The sequence below is a fragment of the Castanea sativa genome, chromosome 2, assembly GCF_040712315.1.
Source record: "Castanea sativa cultivar Marrone di Chiusa Pesio chromosome 2, ASM4071231v1".
NCBI classification, from domain to species: domain Eukaryota; kingdom Viridiplantae; phylum Streptophyta; class Magnoliopsida; order Fagales; family Fagaceae; genus Castanea; species Castanea sativa.
In genome coordinates, this window is record NC_134014.1 from 43,067,321 (window position 1) to 43,087,268 (window position 19,948).

At 35.4% G+C, this 19,948-nt stretch overlaps 1 protein-coding gene across 1 annotated transcript; it reads right to left on the reverse strand.

Moving 5' to 3' along the window:
• Positions 1-5,330: 5,330 nt before the first annotated feature.
• Positions 5,331-9,604, reverse strand: LOC142626030 (homoarginine-6-hydroxylase 2-ODD-C23-like). Its single transcript, XM_075799794.1, has 11 exons — positions 9,441-9,604; positions 8,300-8,418; positions 8,117-8,180; positions 7,534-7,601; positions 6,919-6,977; positions 6,667-6,829; positions 6,535-6,554; positions 6,409-6,455; positions 5,907-5,987; positions 5,733-5,822; positions 5,331-5,651 (listed from the first exon to the last, which is right to left on the reverse strand). The coding sequence occupies exons 1-11, from the start codon at positions 9,516-9,518 to the stop codon at positions 5,511-5,513; spliced, it is 930 nt and encodes a 309-aa protein (XP_075655909.1). The 5' UTR covers positions 9,519-9,604; the 3' UTR covers positions 5,331-5,510.
• Positions 9,605-19,948: the final 10,344 nt, after the last annotated feature.

Here is a 19,948-nt window from a genome sequence, read left to right on the forward strand (position 1 = left end):
TAAGGACTTAGCCAATTCTAGCCCTTTGAGTAGAGCTTCATACTCAACTTCGTTATTGGTGGTTTGATACTGTAAACAGGCTGCGTACTCTAGCTTGTCACCTTCTAGGGACTTGAGTATGACTCCGATCCCCCCTGTGTATAATGTGGACGACTCGTCTATATTGATAACCCACCATTCAACTCCTTCGTCTTTGTTCAGCTCATTCTGGCTGGGGTGAACTCCGCAATGAAATCGGCCGACGCCTGTGCCTTGATCGCGCTCTTTGGCTGGTATCTGACATCAAACTCACTAAGTTCCACCACCCACTGGATTAGTCGTCCTGCAGCTTTCAACTTGTTCATTGCCTTCTTTATGGGATGATCCGTTAGGACGTTGATAACATGAGCTTGAAAATAATGTCTCAGCTTTCTAGAAGCCGTGATCAAAGCAAAGGCTAGCTTTTCCATCATTAGATATCGTCCTTCCGCTCCCCTTAATGCTTGGCTTGTATAGTAAACTTGTTTCTGAACCCGTCCTTCTTCTCTAACCAATGCTGAACTCATAGCGTGCAGGGACGCTGCCAAGTACAAATATAGTTCTTCACCAGGTGCAGATGGGCTTAGCAAAGGTGCTGTCGTGAGGTAAGTCTTCAAGTCTTGAAAGGCCCTCTGACACTCGTTTGTCCACTCAAATGCCTTCCTGAGGACTTTAAAGAATGGCAAACACTTGTTAGTAGCTTTCGAAACAAACCTGTTAAGGGCGGCAACTCGTCTGGTAAGAGACTGGACTTCTTTGATGTTCTTCGGTGGTTCCATATTTAGTATCGCCTGGATTTTATCCGGATTCACTTCAATTCCTTTGTGTGAAACCATGAACCCCAAAAACTTTCCCGAGGAAACTCCAAAAGCACACTTGCTTGGAATTAATTTCATGTTATACCGTCGAAGTGTATCAAAGGTCTCTTGAAGGTCGTCTAGATGCTTTTCCTCTTCCAAGCTCTTTACCAGCATATCATCCACATAAACCTCCACATTTCGCCTAATTTGAGGACTAAACATGTGGTTAACCAATCTTTGGTAAGTTGCCCCTGTGTTCTTCAAACCAAATGGCATACATTGTAGCAAAATAACCCTTGACTAGTAATGAATGAGGTCTTTCCTTGATCTGCCTCATCCATCTTTATTTGGTTGTAGCCTGAGAAGGCATTTATGAAGCTCAGTAACCTGTGACCTGCCGTCGAGTCCACCAGCTGGTCAATGCGTGGCAATGGATAACTGTCCTTGGGGCAAGCTTTGTTTAAATCAGTAAAGTCTACACACATTTGCCACTTGCCGTTGGCCTTCTTTACCATGACTACGTTCCCCAACTAGTCCGGATAATAGACTTCTCGGATGAACTTCGCAGTGATCAACTTCTAGACTTCTTCTTTAATGGCATTGTCTCGCTTAGGAGCAAAAACCCTCTTCTTCTAACGCACTGGTTTGGAGTAGGGACACACATTCAGACGGTGAGTAATGACACTTGGATCAATACCCGGCATGTCCTCATGACTCCATGCGAAGACATCAAGGCTTTTCTTCAAAAACTAGACTAGAGTATGCTTTGCCTCTTCTTCCATGCTCGCTCCAATTCTAGTGAACTTTTCGGGTCTGCTCTCATCCAAAAGGACATCTTCTAACACCTTAGTGGGTTCCGCTACGATCCTTCTCTCATCTATGCTCATTGTCTGTGTACGCACTCGCCCATCGCCAACATGGCTAGGTAGCACTCTTTGACGGCTAACTAATCTCCTTGTTCTTGGCCCACTCCGTGCTTAATCGGGAATTTGACCGAAAAATGGTAGGTAGAAGTTACCACCTTCCAACTATTCAAAGTTGGCCTTCCAATAATAGCATTATATGATGATGCACAATCAACAACAAGGAAGTTTACCTTTTTGGCTATTTGTTGTGGATACACTCCAACCACCACTGGTAATGTAATGGTGCCCACAGGCTGCACCTTCATTCCTTCAAATCCTACCAACGGCGAATTCACTGGTCGGAGTTGATCTCATCCTAGCCTCATTTGTTGGAAGGCGGGGTAATACAGAATGTCCGCCGAACTGCCATTGTCTACCAACACCTTCCTAGTCCTATAATTTGTAATGAGTAGGGTAATGACTATCGCGTCATCATGTGGGTGGTGAACTCGTCCAATATCCTCATTCGTGAACGTGATGGCTTGCTTGTCTGCTTCCCTCGTCTTGGGAGATCGTCCAGACAACTGGACGTTTTGCACCACCTTCAGGTATGTTTTCTTCGACTTGGACGACTGAGCTGCCGAGGTTCCTCTTATAATGACTCTTATTTCTCCAAGTGGGGGTCATGATGACTCTTCCACCTTGGCCTTCAGCTTCTCATCTCTATGGCCTCGTCCAAGGAAATTCCTCAAGTTCTCTTGCCTGATAAGATTCTCTATCTACTGCTTTAAATCAAAACACTTGTCCGGGTCATGTCCATGGTCTCTATGAAAGCGGCAATATTTGTTCCTATTGCACTTATTAGGATCTCATTTTATTTTCTCTGGCCACTTCAAGGACGGATCATCCTTGATTTGTATAAGCACTTGCTCTAGTGGCGTATTCAGGGGTGTGTATTGCTAACTTTTTGTTGAGGAACTCGCCTTCTTACCATCTTTTTCTTTTTTCTCTTCTGCCCGAGCCTTCTTTGGATGAGGACCCTGATCTGGATAACGCTGGTGACTTGCTTCCGAGCGTTCTAATCTCTTTCTCTTCTTGGCTATAATAGCATCCTCAGCATTCATGAAATTTTGGGCCGAATGGACGAGTTCGGCCATAGTCTGTGGTTCTTGCTCGTAGAGCTTATGAATAAACAAGTGAGAGTTGACCCCATTGTGAAAGGCGGCCAATAACAACTTGTCATCCATTTCATCCACTGTTAAGGCTTCTCTATTGAATCGAGTATTGAAAGACCGCAAACTTTCGTTTTCCCCTTGCTCTATAGTTAGCAAACTAGAAGAGGAACGCTTGTGGCGTTGTCCTCCAATAAAATTACTGACGAAAAACTTACTCAACTCCTTGAATGAGCCTACAGAGTTTGGGGGTATTTTGCTGAACCACACCCGCGCTAGTCCTTTAAGTGTGGTGGGGAAAACTCTGCACATAATCTCGTCCGGAACCTTTGAAGGTGCATGGTTGTCTTGAAGGTAGTGATGTGATCACACGGGTCACGATTTCCATCATACAAATCCAAGGAAGGCATTTTGAATTTCAGGGGTAGGGGGTGACTGTTGATGGAAGCCGTGAAAGGGGAGTCCGTTCGGTGAATTAAATCATCCATGGGGTTCGCCCGCCTCATATTCTCCTTCATTTCATCCATGGCTTTTCTCATCTAGTCCATCTCCCTCTCCAAGTGTGACACTCTTCTTGAAGCAGTACCCCTTGACTAATTTTTGGACTCAACATTTTTTCCTCTACCTTCCTGACTTTGGGCTCGTCCTTTTATGTGCCCATTATGGCGCTGCCTCCTTAGATTGATCTCCCTATTCAACTCTTGATTCTGACGGGTCAATTTCGCCATAGCGGCAGCCATGGACTGTATATGTTGAACAGAAGGCGGTTGCATAACAAGCACTGACTGACGATCGCGGAGGGGATTACTAGAAGTATCTCTACTCTCCTAGTGGCCTGGGTTGGTAGCCCTTGATCTTGTTCGAACCATTCAGCCTTTTGTCTAGGAAAGGCTAATTGTTGAAAATAATCGATCGAACAAAAAGAAAACACTTTCCCACAGACGGCGCCAACTAATGATGCGAAGAAAATCAGTAGGCTGGATACTTCGGACTTGAAAGGACTACTGGTTATCTTGATGACCTGAAAAAAGGAAGAAAAGCAATCAAAGGTGACCGGGGTCGTCGGCCAAGAATCCTCCGATGGCAAAGTTAGTTTCTCTCTCTCAAATGGAATTCCAACTTTTTAGGATGTGTAAAAACGTACATTTGTTTTGTCTGAATAAGCGTTTATATAGTGTCCTAAGAATAGTTATTAGACTTGTAACCTCTCTTGGATTTGAGGAGGTGTTAGGGTTCAGGGATAACTTCCTCAACTATTTAAGAGTTACATTTTTCTCACATAACAGTCATTGGAAGTTATGTGTGTGATATGGAGTTGTTGTTCATACCCAGGAATTTTCCCAAGTGTCAAGGGCTCGTCCAGAGGTCCTCATCCGGAGGTCCTTTGGACGAGCATATCTCGCTTCTAAGAGAGGTCGTTCCTTTATGGACGACCTTCTCATGGACGAGGTTGATGGCTCTTTTGGACGGCACGGTGTGGTTTTGTAAAACTTGACCACGCAAAGCTTCGTTTAAGCACTTTCCTGCATGGACGAGTTTTTTATAAACGAGGTTCTTACAACCTTTGCTTTCTTGGTCTTGCCCTGGACGACCTCCATGGACGATATTGGAGTTTGTACCCCATCAGCTTTTTTTTTTAATAAAAAATTTATAAATTTTTTACCAGAAGACAACATTAAACAATATTCTTTGAAAAAGTTGAATTTTCTAAACCAGTCTCATAATATGGGATGAATTAACCATCTCTCTCTCTACCGAAACAAATGTGACACCTTTGAGGTATATATAAAGTTTTGGTTAAGATGAATTTGAGTTAATTTATGTCATAACACACTAGTGACTAGACTTGGCTATAGATTTGAATTTGAATGTGTTTATCAATTATTTGAGTAATAAATTATGACAAACTCTATATCTTGTTGCTTTAATCTCATTTTCATTTTGGTTTGCTATAAACATTTGAGATTCCTTTTGTATGTATCATTGTATTGGATATTGGGGTTTAGGGAGAGAGTTTGGATTTTGATGTGAACCTTCTTTTTTTTTTTGGCTTTAAACTGTGTTATTGTTGGGTTTTGGGTTCTAATTTTTTTTTTCTTTTTCCCTCTCCCTTGATTTATAAATTCTTAGATAAGTAATATGTTTCTTGGATATAGGGTGAAAAAGTTTGTTTAGGGAATAATTATCAATTTCTATTGCACTTTGATGATGCACAAAATTTTGTAAGTAAATATTGATTGGGAATGAATATTTTCTCTACCTAAATTTAAAGAAAAATTTCCTGCACGAATAAAATAAGGAATTTTGTTATGACCTCATAGCAGTTTATACTGTCTGAGAGTTCAGAGATAAAAGAAAAAGCAAGTTCTACTCCTGCATCATATAAACGACAGAAGCAACAGTAGTAGTGTGTTACTGTTAGTCTTATTGATAAGCTACATAGTTTGTAACTTTTATTCAATCATAATGTAAAATCCGTTGATACAAAAAGGTTCCAAATGACAAATACTCTCCACAAAAATATTTTTACGTTCTATTTTTCTCCCACTCTCTTCAGATGATTGATGCAAGATTCACTGGAACATCATCATCTCACCATCTGAAAATTTCCATTATTCTGAGTGGATCTTATCGCTTCAACTTGTGAGTACAAAGCAACAATGACATTAAAAGTGTCAAATTAGCAGCTCAGGAATGAAATTGTTTAGGACCTTCTTGACCAAATGCTCTCCGTATACAGCTCTTTCAGAGTTCCTAGCAAAACCTGTCCTCTGAATACAAGTTTCCAAAGGCTCTACTGTTGTATCAAAGTTTGTCTGTTCATGCAACAAATAGCATGTGAGAAGGACAATTCAATGACTAATACAAGAAAGTGGAAAATGAAGAAACACACTGACCTCATAGAAATATGCTATGCAAACCCGAAATCTTGGAGAGTTGTTGATAACGCGGTGCAAGGTTGATTCGTACAGACCATTGGCGTAAATCTGCACTTCTACAATTTTTGTTAGAGATTCCAGCTCTGAAGGACATAAGAGATTGGGGACAGTTAATTTACAAGCTATATATACCTTTAGCATGTCACCAATGTTGCACACAAATGTTCCAGGAATTGGAGGAGCTGATATCCATTCGCCAGACAGGTTTCTTATCTAGAACAGCTTAACCAATTAATGTGGCGGATACTAAAGCAGCAGTAGTAAAAATGAACCAGGATTGACAGAAAAACTTCCATAATAATTTAGAAGGTACTACTTTTGGCTTGCAAAGTAGAAAAATGCTCTTTGAATCGTAATATATTAAAAGTTTGGTGTGAACTGTTTTACAAATTTTGGTACTTTGTTTTTTGGACAATAGAAAATATTTTCAGTGTTAACCAAATTTTACAACAAAACAAATACTTGAAAATGCTTTCAGAAAACATTTTACAACGAAAAAAAACGGAGCATAAAGAAAGCAAATTTACATCTAAATCAAAAAAGCCACATAATTGACATGCAACCAACTATAGCACAGACTTGTTTGATTGTATCTCCAAAATGAAAATGTAATAAAATGACTAAATGATTGTACCTGTAGAGCAGTTATATCATAATCTTGATTAATCAACGTTAACAAACCTATGCAACATTTTAAACGAATGAGATTGATAGACAAGATTTTCAGGGCCTTTGATCATCTGAAGGATGAGAAACTTACCATAGTCAGTGTGAGCTCCACTGGATTTATTTGAATGGAAGATAGGGACAAAAGAAAACAAGAAAGAAAATAAGATCATTTTCTTAAAATCAAATAAATGTGCAAGCTCCAACAGCAGCAATATTGCATTACCATCCAATTTCATCTGTTGGGTCCGGACCATCTGGTTTTGGTGCACCCGGGTAACCTATAATACGCATCACCCAAAATGGATCTCCAGCTCTTTCACCTTCAAATTCTTCTGTTGACCCAGTCAATGCTAAAGAAATTCCCCGCATAATATTTCTTGAAAGCTCTGAAAGTCCCACAGAATTTTAAAGTTGTAAGTAGAAAATGTACAAAATCATGAGTTGAGAAAGGAAAGAGTAGTCTTGGAATGCATACCTGTGCAGAGTCTGATATATTCATCCATTAGTTCCTTAAAATTTTGAGGATTACTTGGCCTGCATAAGGACCATAAGATGATAAAAAAGTCGAACAAGAAGTATCATGAACACCATCAACCATTGAGTTAATAAACTATCAATTCAGAAAGAGAACCAGCTTTTCAAGTTCCTAGACCTATGTTAAAACTTCAGAATCAGCAACCAGATGATTGAATAGGATACATTTTAATGCCCAAGAAAAATAAGCGAGTCAAATAACATTTTGCAACATAATTCAGATGAATTGTGGAACCCAAACAAAAAAGGTAAGCAATTAAGAGGTTGGGAAATAATGGAACAGAAACAGTTCATAGAATCATAGGTAGTTGTAGTTTAAACTCTATGCATCGATTAGCTATTCTAAGGATCCAAAAAAGGGAAAAAAAAAAAAGTAAAACACTGTTCAATGGTTGATTAATAGCAAATCGCCCGAGCTAATTCTTGTTTAAGTCATGATTAAGTTTTATCCCATCAATCTCAATGATATAGTAATGAATCCTCAAATATACAATATTTTCTGCTATAGAAAAATTGGAATATAGAAGTTGGTTGAGAAACCTTAATTTCCACATACCATTGATTAATTCCTTCCAAAGTTTTGCCAAGGTCTCCATACATCCCTTCCTTCACTTCTCTATAGTACTGTTATTGGTGAGACAAACTCATTATTAATAGTACTAATAAGAAAAGAGCAGCAGCATATCAAAGATGACAAATTCCATACTATAGACAAGTATCTATGCTTATCTTCTATCTACTACATCGAAGTGAATAATAGCACACAAGGTAAGAAGCTTGCAAGATTGATGCAGCTGCTCCAATTTCTCAGCAAGCAGCTAAGCACAGAACATCATTGTGCCTTTATAAATTATGATTGGATGTTTACCATGTCGAATGGAAACAATAAGATATGATCATGTAAGGAACCTGCACGCTCTTAGTTGAAGCCCCCAGAATAAATTTAAAGGTTTTCAGTGCTTCATTTACGTTTTAGTTCATTGCTAATGGCAGGGAAAATTTATGTGATCAGGCATGGACATAACACATAGGTATTTTAATATATGCAACAGCTTCTTTCCACCATGGACATATCATGATTACAGCAAATGATGTCTACAAAAACACGAATAATGTGTAAAGCATACAGCAAAACCTACATCAATAGCTTCATGCATGTCAGGTATGCCTTTGGTTATATTTTCTCTAATTCTCTGGTATCCTCTGCATTCAAAAAATACTTGCAGTCAATATGATCTACGGACCCTAGTCATTATCATAAAATAAAACTGATGCTCATTTACAATACACATAGATGTAGCATGTCATCCCATGAAGCAAACCTGTATCCCGCCGCCTGAGAAATCTTGATTTGGACTTTCTCTTCATTTAGAAGATCAAAAAATTTGTGAGCCACACTTTTTACCTCTTTGAGGAGGGAATCAGGAATACCGTGGCCTTTCTGAACAACCATAAGCATCACCATATTCGGAAATTTAGTAATAAATTTTTAATAGAGTAAAGAAAAATAACACTGCCAAATGAAATTACAATTTTGATTAAAACAACAGAGGAAAGATGATAAAGTCCACTAAATTCTCTCTTAAAAACAATGCAGAATATATGAAAATCTGAAAGACATTCTTGCATAGCTAAGCTAATTGCTTTTCACCTCTCTACAGTTATAGGCTTGCAATAAGTGATCAACTTTGTTTCGAGATAAGTGGAGGAAAAAGGTCTAGGATGAAAAACAATTTCACTTCTTGCCACAACTATGATGTAATAGAGTGTGATTGGTAAGGAAAAAAATGATGGGTCCATGTGTACGTGATGGTTAACTATTCATAGTTTGCTTCGTTAGAGTTGTGACAAAAAAATTGAAGAATAATTTGTGGTTCTAAAACGACTCAGTGAACAGCTACCAATTCTCTCTTGTACGCATGTCAGATCTTAGTTACACGTCTAATCCTTATTTCCCAACGATTTTCATCAGATTATAATTTAGAATAATTACTTACCAGATAAAAAATTCAGAATATATGATTTCAAACACACCATTAGTTGGTACTTGGTAACCAAGAAAAGGAGACAAGATAGTATGGAATCTTGTAACAGGTCACAACCGTTTAACCCAGAATTTTCTAATATAATACGAGTTCCATAGTCCCTACCCTCACCCGTTAGTTTCCCATATTTACTGCCGCCATTTAAAGAATGACAGGAACCATGTTCATACATCTAGCTTTAAGACCAAAATAATATTAATAAACCCGGATTTGAAAAACCTCATGAGATTTTATCCAAAATTATATATATATATATATATATATGTGTGTGTGTGTGTGTGTGTGTTTTGGTTGTCAGGTGAAACAAATGCTCACAATAATATATTAATATGTCTTCAGTGTCACTAAAAACTACAGCCCACCAAAAACACACGATCAAAAGTGCCTCTCATTTTAATATATTAGAAAATACTCGTACCACATAGAAGAATCCCGCCTCTCTACAAGCTTGGTTTATCTGTCTAACAACTTCAGACACACCTGGATCCTCGGCCATTTTTGGATCATCACACTTGGCCAACAGAGCACTTATATCTGCATCACAAAGATAACAAGGAAATCCAGACCAAATATTAATGGGAAAAATCTGTTGCACTATCAGTGTGTTCGTAAGTGATCCACGTTTTTATGGAATGTTTGGTACAACACAATGATTATTACAATGTAATAAGAATCGGTAATACAAGGACTATAGGAAGCTGGCAACACGTGAAACATGAATGAAATGTGGTGACAACACATGAATGAAATGTTGCACATGTACAACATTTCATTCATGAATGATGAGGAGTGAATAACATCATATTTTGGTCAAAGTTCCAAAAATACCAATTTTTAAAAAATTATATATTTTACGCTTTTTACGAGTTTTGCTCGATCATGTATAAATCGAAACAAAAATTACATAATTTATATATATATATATATATATATATATATATATATATATATATATAAGTGCACAATTGCGCCGAACACAACACACGTGCTCACCTTAAACAATGAAATTTGTAGAGTGTGGGCTCGCAATCTAGTTTAATGATATTCGAAACTTGATGAACATGCTAGAATATTACAGTATTTGCAAATAATAAACAAACTGGGCAAAATGAACCTCCTCGGATATAAGCCGAGGACAACTTATATATTATTTCTCTTTCTTCTCTCAAAGGTTACTGTTCTTAATATTTGTCTCACCACCCTCTTTTCTTTACTCTCTTCCCTCCTTAAATACTTCTTCTTCTGCCATCTTCATCCACGTGTAAAGCAAATCACCTTATTAGACACATATCCCATCCACCACCATTTGGAAGTCTTCAAATGATAGCAAGAAGGCTGACTTCTACTATTCATGGGTCATTTCCTCATTAATGCGGCCAGGGAGGTAGGTGCAGGGTCTTTAATGTGGAGATGTAGCATTTTTCTGAGATATTTATCTCACACCGTTGCGTCCGGAGGGTGCTTAAATCATTCTCTTAACCAACGGTTTTTCCAGAATTCTGCCTTGATCTTTTTAGCGAATCCCAGGATCATCGTGGGTTTGTCCGAGGAGAGATTTGTCCTCGGACGAATCCTCGGACTCTCGATTCATGGGCCGACCTGCAGTTCTAGGGGGCTTTTAGTCCAAAACAAACTAGTGCCCATTAATAAAGCTCAAGGCTCAAATACTTACTTAGATCCTTTTAGTCCCCACAATATATATATATATATATTTTATGAGTTTTGCAGCATTCTATAGTGGATACCTAAGGCGTCTTTGCCTTATCATGTTACTGTACAACATTGAATAAAAAAAAGAAAGAGAAAGAAAGAACATGTCATTTGATTTTTCAAGGTAAGTGCAGTAGAGATAGAATAATACTGGTATAAAAAAAATAAAAATAAAAATAAAAACTATTTTTTGGAATCTTTAATTTAATATATTATTAAGTAGGTCGGAATAACTATTTTTTTTAGGAATAACTATTATATCAGTATTTTTTCCTTTTTATAAAAAAAATAAAAAAGTAATATATGTCTCTTTTAATAAGGATTCTTTATTTTAAAAAATAGTCATTCTTTAAAAATAAAGAATTATTTCTTATAATAAAAAGACTACCTAACAATGCTTATTTCCAAAGACCAGTTATTCCATTATATGGTATATTAATAAAAAAATCTATTCTTAACACAGTAAAGCTCCATTCCAACAATTATTTTTTTAATTAGTAAGTTGTACATGGACTTGATGGATCTTAAACCCAGGATTTGGGATGTACATCAAATCCACCAATTCAACACCTAGGGCTAGCTTCATGGGTTGAGTTGGATTAGAATTTATTTTGAGATGGTAACGAATCAAGTTTGGGTTGATAGTTTTTTCAATTAACTTAATTAACCAAACTCGACCCACCATGTATATAAGTTTTTTTATTTTATTTTTTAGTTTAATTAATTTTTGTAGTTTGAAACTTATAAGGGAGGAGATGCTACTTGAGTTAGATCTCATTAGCATTTTTTTTTTTAATCCAAAAAATGGTAGAATAGAAAAGGATGACAATAGAAAATATTTTCTTTTCCATCTTATGTGCTTGGTATTTAGGATGGAAAATTGAAAGAATTGAATTAATAAATTTAAATTTCCTTTGTTTGGTTAGAAGAAAAATGGGTGGGTGGAAAAGGATGTTTATATATATTTACTATAATGCCCCCTATTTTATAAGAACTAATTTTTCTTTTTGTTAAAATTAGAAAAAGAACTAATAATTTTTTTATTAATAAGAGCTAATATTTTTATAGTATATATGTATTTTTTTTAAATAAAAAAAATTGTTTTATTTTTTTGAGAAATATTAGAGATCACATTTCTACCGTTTAATCATGCCAAGTTTTTTTTTTTTTTTTTCATTTTTTAAGACCAATTGTGTCTAGTTTTTTTTTTTTTTTTTTTTAATTGTGGTAATTACAAAAAGAAGAAGAAGAAGAAGCAAAACGACTACCCAAAAAGACGAAGCAAACTTGCCTAGTAGAGATAATCACATGTGCATGGGTTAGGTTACCGGTTTTTTTTAATCCAACCCACCATAGTTGGGTTGGGAAAAAACCCAACCTACGTGGATCAGGTTGGATTGAGTTAGACCAATGGATTGGAGGGTATTTAAAAAAAAAAAAAAACTGAGCATTAGAACAACAGATTTAGAATATTATCAGTACATATAATAGTAGATTTATAATCTTATTTGTGTTGGATTCATGCACTAATCAAACCTGAGCATAGCACCAAACCAAAATAAACTATTTGATTAGTGCATCAAATCAACACAAATAATTTGAGAGATTGAAATGAAATGAGAAAATAAGTTAGAGTCTTTATTTTATTTATGGAAAGGGGCAAAATAGTAAGTAAAAAAAATCATATAGTATATATTTTAAATAGATATTAAATATCAGTGGGTCAAGTTGGGTTATAACCCCTAAAAATCGATCCAACCCACTGGGTTGAGTTGGGTTGAATTGGATCGGTGTTGGCAAATCGGTGGATTGGCTGCACACTTGACACCCTACACACAATCATGTCCAAATTAAAACATTAAACAAAAAGGAAATACATGGGACCCCCCTTTTCCCCTCCATTTTTTCATTATGAACCAAATAGGGAAGTAAACGAGCCAAGCCGAGTATTAAAAATTAAAGCTTGTTCATTTAATTTTTTTCAAACACAAGCCAAGCTTGAACTTATCACCAAACAAAATTTTGTATTCAAACTTGGCTTATTTTCTTATTGAGCAAGCTTGAACTTGTTCACGAACTACTTCATTAACTTTTTTTCTTCTATATATTGTGAAACTATGATTAAAATATTTTAACTTTTCACAATTCCATAAATTATTCCTACAGATAGATGTCTATATTATCTATAAGTTACAAATAATAGTTTAATATTATATGAAGCTATTGACAAATACATATATATATATGTATGTATGTGTGTGTGTGTGTGTGTGTGTACGTATGGTTATTGGCCCATTACCAATAAGCCCAAAAGTGGGTTGGTTGGATAATGGCTACATGATAGGCCCAATCTATGTTGTTTGGGAGCCTGAATCATAGACTGTGTTGTCTTCGGGGGCTAGCCATGCTCGAATCCATTCTGATGTACTTCGGTAATGCCTTGAGGAATATCATTATCGTGCAGCACCTAGCGTCTATTGTGAGCCCCAAGAATTGAATTCCTATTTCTAAAGTAGGGCCCCTCTCATCAAGAATAATCCTAATGGACCCCACCTACACAAAGAACATTAAAGACAATCATTGTTAATCCACCAACGGAAGGCTATAAATAGGGAGCAAACAGAAGAAAGAGGGGTTAGACACTGAATAGTAGAGAGCTAGAGAATAGAGAGAGCAAGGGAGGAAACTTAGGAGTGAGAGTGTTTGGTCAGTTTGATCAACCATCCTTGTGGACTTTAATCTTTGTTTTGAGGAATTTCTCATTGTAGCATACCCATAAACTCACAATAATAAGTAAATTGTGAGTCTAATCACACGATTGGCCCATTAACCAAGAATCGGGCACGCGCAATACACACACACACACACACACACACACACACACACACACACACACACACACACACACACACACACACACACACACACACACACACACAGAGCATTCATGTTTACGAATACATTTTTATGGTTAAGCTTTACTCATTTAATAATTGAGTATAAACTTAACGTTTGAACTTAGCTTGTTTTTCAAGCCTAGCTCAAGCTGTTCATAAACAGTATTATTCATTTAAACCAAACAATGAAAAACTTGTGTTTCCCTACAATTTTCCTTCCCATAATTTTTCATCCCTTTCAAACACCCCCATTTTAGTCTGTAATACTACATAATTATCAAAATTATCAATATTTGTGCTATCACTTACTATTATAAATTAAAATGCCACCTGGGCAGCATGTCTTTTCACACAATGAGGAAAAACACTTTACAGTGATCTGGTACAAATCCAGTGAGAAGAGGCCTGCATTTGATGCATGATATATACTTCCTTCAATTTCTTAAAATGAACACGCCCGGATCCTATCCATTTGTCTCAAATTGGAGGGAGTTTATTTCGAGGTACAGATTTAGTTTCATGCATCTAAGCTATACATAGTGTCACCCACATTATAGAAAATTCCATTTCCACCAATAAGAACAGAGGTAACTGATTTTAAAAGTAGTACAAGTATATTCACTTTTAGATTCGTTGATTGTCAAATATCTAATATTTCGTGTACTCTCTACATTTCTAAGCAAATGGAGAAGATGACTTTCAATGCCTTGAAACAGCTAAAATAGCCACCAATCCATATATTTCTATAATTTGTGAAATAAAAACAACCATATATACTTATTTCAGCTTGATATAATTATGGAAGAACCAAAAAAAAAAAAAAATGATCAGAGCCCAGAGAGACAAAGACGAAACTTGGTCTGAGATGAAAAACGAGGATTAAACTAAAGCAAACAATATGAGGTAGAGTTGGTAGATTGAGAGTACCGATAATGGGGATGGACTTGAAGTCAGTTGCCATGCTGGCTGCTGCTGCTGCTATTGCCTACTAGGTAGCTCTTTGTTTTTATTTTTTATTTTTTAGCAAATACTACGTATCTCTTTGTGCTTGCTTTTCCCTCTCGCACTTTCTCTCTCTATATATGGTGGACAAAGTTTACCAAAAGATAAAAACGGAGAATTTTTTTTACTTGAATTAAACCTGTTCTACATTTGCTGTTTTACACACATTTACAAACCCTAAAAAGCAACTAAAGATTCAACAGCAAACGTGTAATAATTGGATTGGTGGTTGAACAGCGTGCGTGATAATGTCTTCCCATGCCTTCTTGTCTTTTCGTATAGCCTCTTATCTGTTTGTATTTTTTTTTTCTTTTTTATCTGAATAACCAGTGCTTGTCTGTACAAGTCCATGTGATCGGCAAATGATATCAAATTATATCAAAACCCACTCTTCTTTTTAGTAATGATGCACTATATATGTTCATTTTTGCCTAGACAGTAAAGAATTTTCAACGATAAAATTCATACCCACTCGTCATTCTTTATTGTGAAGGAGCCCAAGTGAGATCTACAGAGATGTCGTGTGTGCATGAGTCATGTCACATGTGAAATGATGCAGAGATTAGTTGGTGCAGATTTTGCCATTTTTGGCGACTGTAAATAAGCCAGGTTGTAAATGTAATATAATAGGCGGCATCTTTTGTTTTTAGATGGCATTTTTGTGCCGTTTTTACAGCCAATGAAAGAAAGATTCCCTTCGTATATAGTCAAGAGAACTCACTGATGTTAATTAGTGTACAATAAATAAATAAAAAGGGCTAAATTTACATAATATCGTTTAAAAAATTTTGGGTGTACACGTAGGGTGTTCAAACAAAACCGTTACCCGACCCACCCGCCCAACCCACCTGATCTGGCCTAAGAATCGATCGAACCAACGCGGTGATGGTTGGTGGCGGGTCTCCGCCTCTAGAACCCAAAAACGGTGGGTCGACTGGCGGGTTTTCTCCCCAAAACCTAAAGGAACCCGATCGAACCGAGATATGGAGCATTTCTCGGCGAAGTTTTTTAGATCTGGCGAGATCTTAGCCTTTTCTAGCGAGATCTCAACTAGATCCATGAAATCTCCACCAAATTTGGCAACATCTCATTGGATCTGGTGAGAACTCACCGAATCTGGTGAGATTTCATCAAATCTGGCGAAAATATCACCGAAATTTTGCCAATTTCGACGTTAACTTGCTGGATTTTGGCTGATTTTTAGATCTTTAAATCTGACCAAATCGACTGCCATCCGTTGAAGGTTAGATCTGCCCAATCCAATCAACCACTCCGATCGGCGATGGGTTGAAATTCTGACCATCCAATCTAGTCGGGTTAGTTCTAGGTTAGGCACAAACCTGACTCGAACTGACACGTGAACAGGCCTATGTACACATATGAGTGAAGTTCAATATTGAATAATGATAAGAATAGTGAGCGATTAATATAACATAACTTAATATATTTTCCTTAGACTTAAGCCTTTTGAGTTAAGTGTGTTTCTATATGTTATATTCACTATTCAAGGAGTCTCCTCAAGATGTTTAATTATCTCCCCAACAACCTGCATTGTATAATTGTATAAATTTGTCATAGTAACCAATACTATTCATTTTACATTTAATTTTTTATTCTTTCTTTATATATTCCAAAAATGAAAGAAGAGAGTAGATAATGGTTATTATGTGTGACGAAAGTAAAATAATAAAAAAAATATTAAGAAAAATTAATATTTTAATGAAATATAGTGTAAAATAGAATATTTGATGTAGTGTGTTTTGAAAATTAAGTGGGTATATAAAATAGAAAAAAAAAAGTTTTTATTTTTAAACGGACAAAACTTTTAACACGAATTGATATGAATGCTCTAATATCACTAACACTATTACTATTGATCAAAGAGTGTTACATGTACTACTCACAAGAAAACAACATGTTTAAATTGTATGGATGACCACTATAATAGAGAAGTTAATTTATATTATTGCATCTTTACTTCTCTTTATCTTACTAGCTATTCCCTTTTATTTCACAACAGTAAAAGATGCTTAAGTTAAAAACAAGAGTGTGTTGTACCGAGTGTGTGTGAGAGTAATTATTATACCAAAAAGTGTTACATCTAAAATATTTTTACAATAAATTATAAATAGTAAGTTATTTTTTGTTCTAATTTGAATCTATCAATAATAATTCACCACTTAAAATTTATTGTAAAAGCGCTGAGAAAATATTGTAAATATATCATTTCTTCTATCATTCATCAAAACCTGTCCTCAACTCCTCATTCGTGTGATAAGACGATTGATGTTGCCTTGTTGGTACCCAAAATCTTAAAAACTAATTGACTTTTCTAAAACTTGATACAATATTGTAAATTTTCGTTATTTTTTTCTATCTGCAATCTGCATGCATATTTTACTGAACAAACAACAAGGACAAGGTAAGGGAGTGAGCACTGTCTTATGAACTATATATGAAGTAGTTGGCGTGACAAAACCGTCGAAGAGAAAGAGATTGATCAATGTGGGACCTCCGAGTCAATTAATTCATTGTCATTTGCCATCATTTTACGATAAGGTTGGTGAAACTGTGATGCAAACATAACAAAGGATTCGTTAGAAAGGAATTGAATGCATTAAATTATAACACAAAAAACAAATCGCTTCATACAAACAACAACAATAACGTTAATGAAAATCATAGACTTGTAATAAATTGTAATGGCTTAATTAACTTGTGGGGAATTTTGGTTTCACCCTATCATGAGTTTATCTCCCCCACCCCCAAAAAAGTAATATATATATATATATATATATATATATATATATATATATATATATATATAATTATTTATATTCTTTGCTTAAGATAATAATATTTGTGGACAAGATAAAATAATAACAACATGACATCTTAATAGTTGTGGTAATTATAAAAGAAATTTTTTTTTTGAATTTATTGTAAAGCTCAACTAAGTATGTCACAATGCCCTATAGTTTTTATACAAGATTTATATTTTACAGGAATTAATATTAGATTCAAACATTTATAACTTCTTATCACTCATTTGTGTAGACCAAGAATGTATTGACCCATTGTAATGAATTAATTGATTAATTATCTAAGTTTATTAATTAATTAAATTAATATACAATGTATGTGGCAGCACAAACAAATCACCAACTAAAACATAATGCAGCGGAAAATAAAGTTGACACAGTAATTTGTTTACGAATGAGGAAAACTTTCGAGGCAAAAACCTTCGAGGCAAAAACCTCCGAGGCAAAAACCTCACCGGGTAATTTTAAGGTCACCACTCCCGAGAATTCACTATTATCACAATAAGCGATTACAAGTAAAGGAATCTTAATACCTTATACCAACCTATAGTTGAACCCTTACCCCAATACCCAATTGGACTTGTTCTGTAATGACAATGTCTCCTTTTAATGCACGGCTTCCAGTACATGACTAACCAATAGATGCTCGGATCTCAGTACGCAACTTAATTACCAACTTGAGAAGGATGTTGGCTGCAAAGTTCTTCAGCTCATCACACAATAAAGATCACGAAGTTGCTCGATCACAAAACCCTATGGTGTACAAACATAGTAGCTTCTTCAAGATGAACTAGGGCAAACTAAGTTTCCGATCACAATTTGCATAAACAATTCTTTATTTCACACTTGTGCAACTTGAGCAACTTGTGACGACCCTTAAAACAATCATTATATATGTTTAGGGTTGTAAGAATAGAAGATCCAAACATACATTCACAGATTGGAATGAAATCAGATCTGAAAAACTAATTTTTATAAATCTCGACAGATACTCTATATATCGAGCAGCTGTCGAGCCTCAGACTGAAACAACTTTTTTAGTCTCGATAGATACTAGTTGTCGAGTTTTAATGAACAACACTTCTTCACTTGTTTTTTGAGCAGACTTGCATGACTTTAACACTCGATTTTGAAACCTTATTTCTTAAATCATTAAACAATCCTTATATATGTTTAGGGTTGTGAGAATATAAGACTTAAACATACACTCATTGGAATGAAATCAGATCTGAAAAACTGATTTTTATAAATCTCGACAGATACCCTATCTATCGAGCAGCTGTCGTGCTTCAGACTGAAACAGCTTTTTAACCCTTGTAGATAGTAGTTGTTGAGTTTTAATGAACAACACTTCTTCACTTGTTTCTTGAACAGACTTGCATGACTTTAACACTCGATCTTGAAACTTTATTTCTTAAATCATTAAACACTTCATAGATCTACCGCATTACAAATAAAGTATGTTTTGTCAAAGAATTAGCCAATTTGTAAAACTTATGTTCTTGTTTACAAATTTACATTTATAAATGACAATGGTTGGAGTCTTTCTATTGCTCTTTGCTAGGACATGCACCGTATTTTGATAAGTTATAGTGGTTAGACTCGACTTTTTAGAGTAATCGAGTCCAATACTCAAATGTCAATGGGTTGCACATTGGCCACTATCTTGTGGTTTTCCTGTAGACAATAATTTAACTAAGAATGAGTGGAGTAAAACAATAAAATGACAAAATATAGTGTTTTTCTCATGTGTAATTTAGGCTAGCTATAAAGCATATAAATAGAGGCGAAGAAATATGTGAGCATCTTATTAGTTTTTTTTTTTTTTTTTTGTTGAGAAAGGAGCATCTTATTAGTTTGTTGCAGATTTTGTGAGCTTTAATTCAGCAATATTAATTGCAAATGATGTAAGCTTTTATTCAACAAATCAACGGGATCCACCATGTAACTCAGCTTATTAATTGTAAACCTATCATGGACTTGCAAGCATTCCAAACCTATTTGCAAGATACTGATTAAGCCCTAAGCAAGATGTCGAAATATTTTTTTAAACCCACCCGCCAAACCACAATTTCTTCATATTTTCCAAGAAAAATACACGTGGATTTGGTCCATATATATAAATTTCGTCTATAATTTTTTTGAATAAATATATTAATAGGTCATAAAACACATAATAAGGTGTTATTAACAACAACAATAGTAGTAATAAAAACCTTTACCAAGTTGAAAAGGTTGCCATCCAATTTCATTCTCCTTCCTATAAAACCAAAGAAAGTAATATTTATCGTGCCGGTATCTTGTGTAACAACTACAAATAACAAACATCTCTCTCACATAAAGATGGATCTCATATATGTTCATGGAGTCTATGCTCATATGAGAAGAACATTGTATGCAATCGTTACACACAAGTTAATAAATTCTATTTGTCTAGAAAAGTATTATATCTATAATATTTTATAACAAATTTTAAGTGATAAGTTCTTATTGGT

Coding starts and splice junctions, on each gene's coding strand:
- LOC142626030 (XM_075799794.1), bottom strand. CDS start 9,518: ATGGCCGAGGATCCAGGTGTGTCTGAAGTTGTTAGACAGATAAACCAA. Junction 7,602..8,116: donor ACATGCATGAAGCTATTGAT/GTAGGTTTTGCT, acceptor CACCAATAACAG/TACTATAGAGAAGTGAAGGA. Junction 5,823..5,906: donor ACATTGGTGACATGCTAAAG/GTATATATAGCT, acceptor GTAGAAGTGCAG/ATTTACGCCAATGGTCTGTA.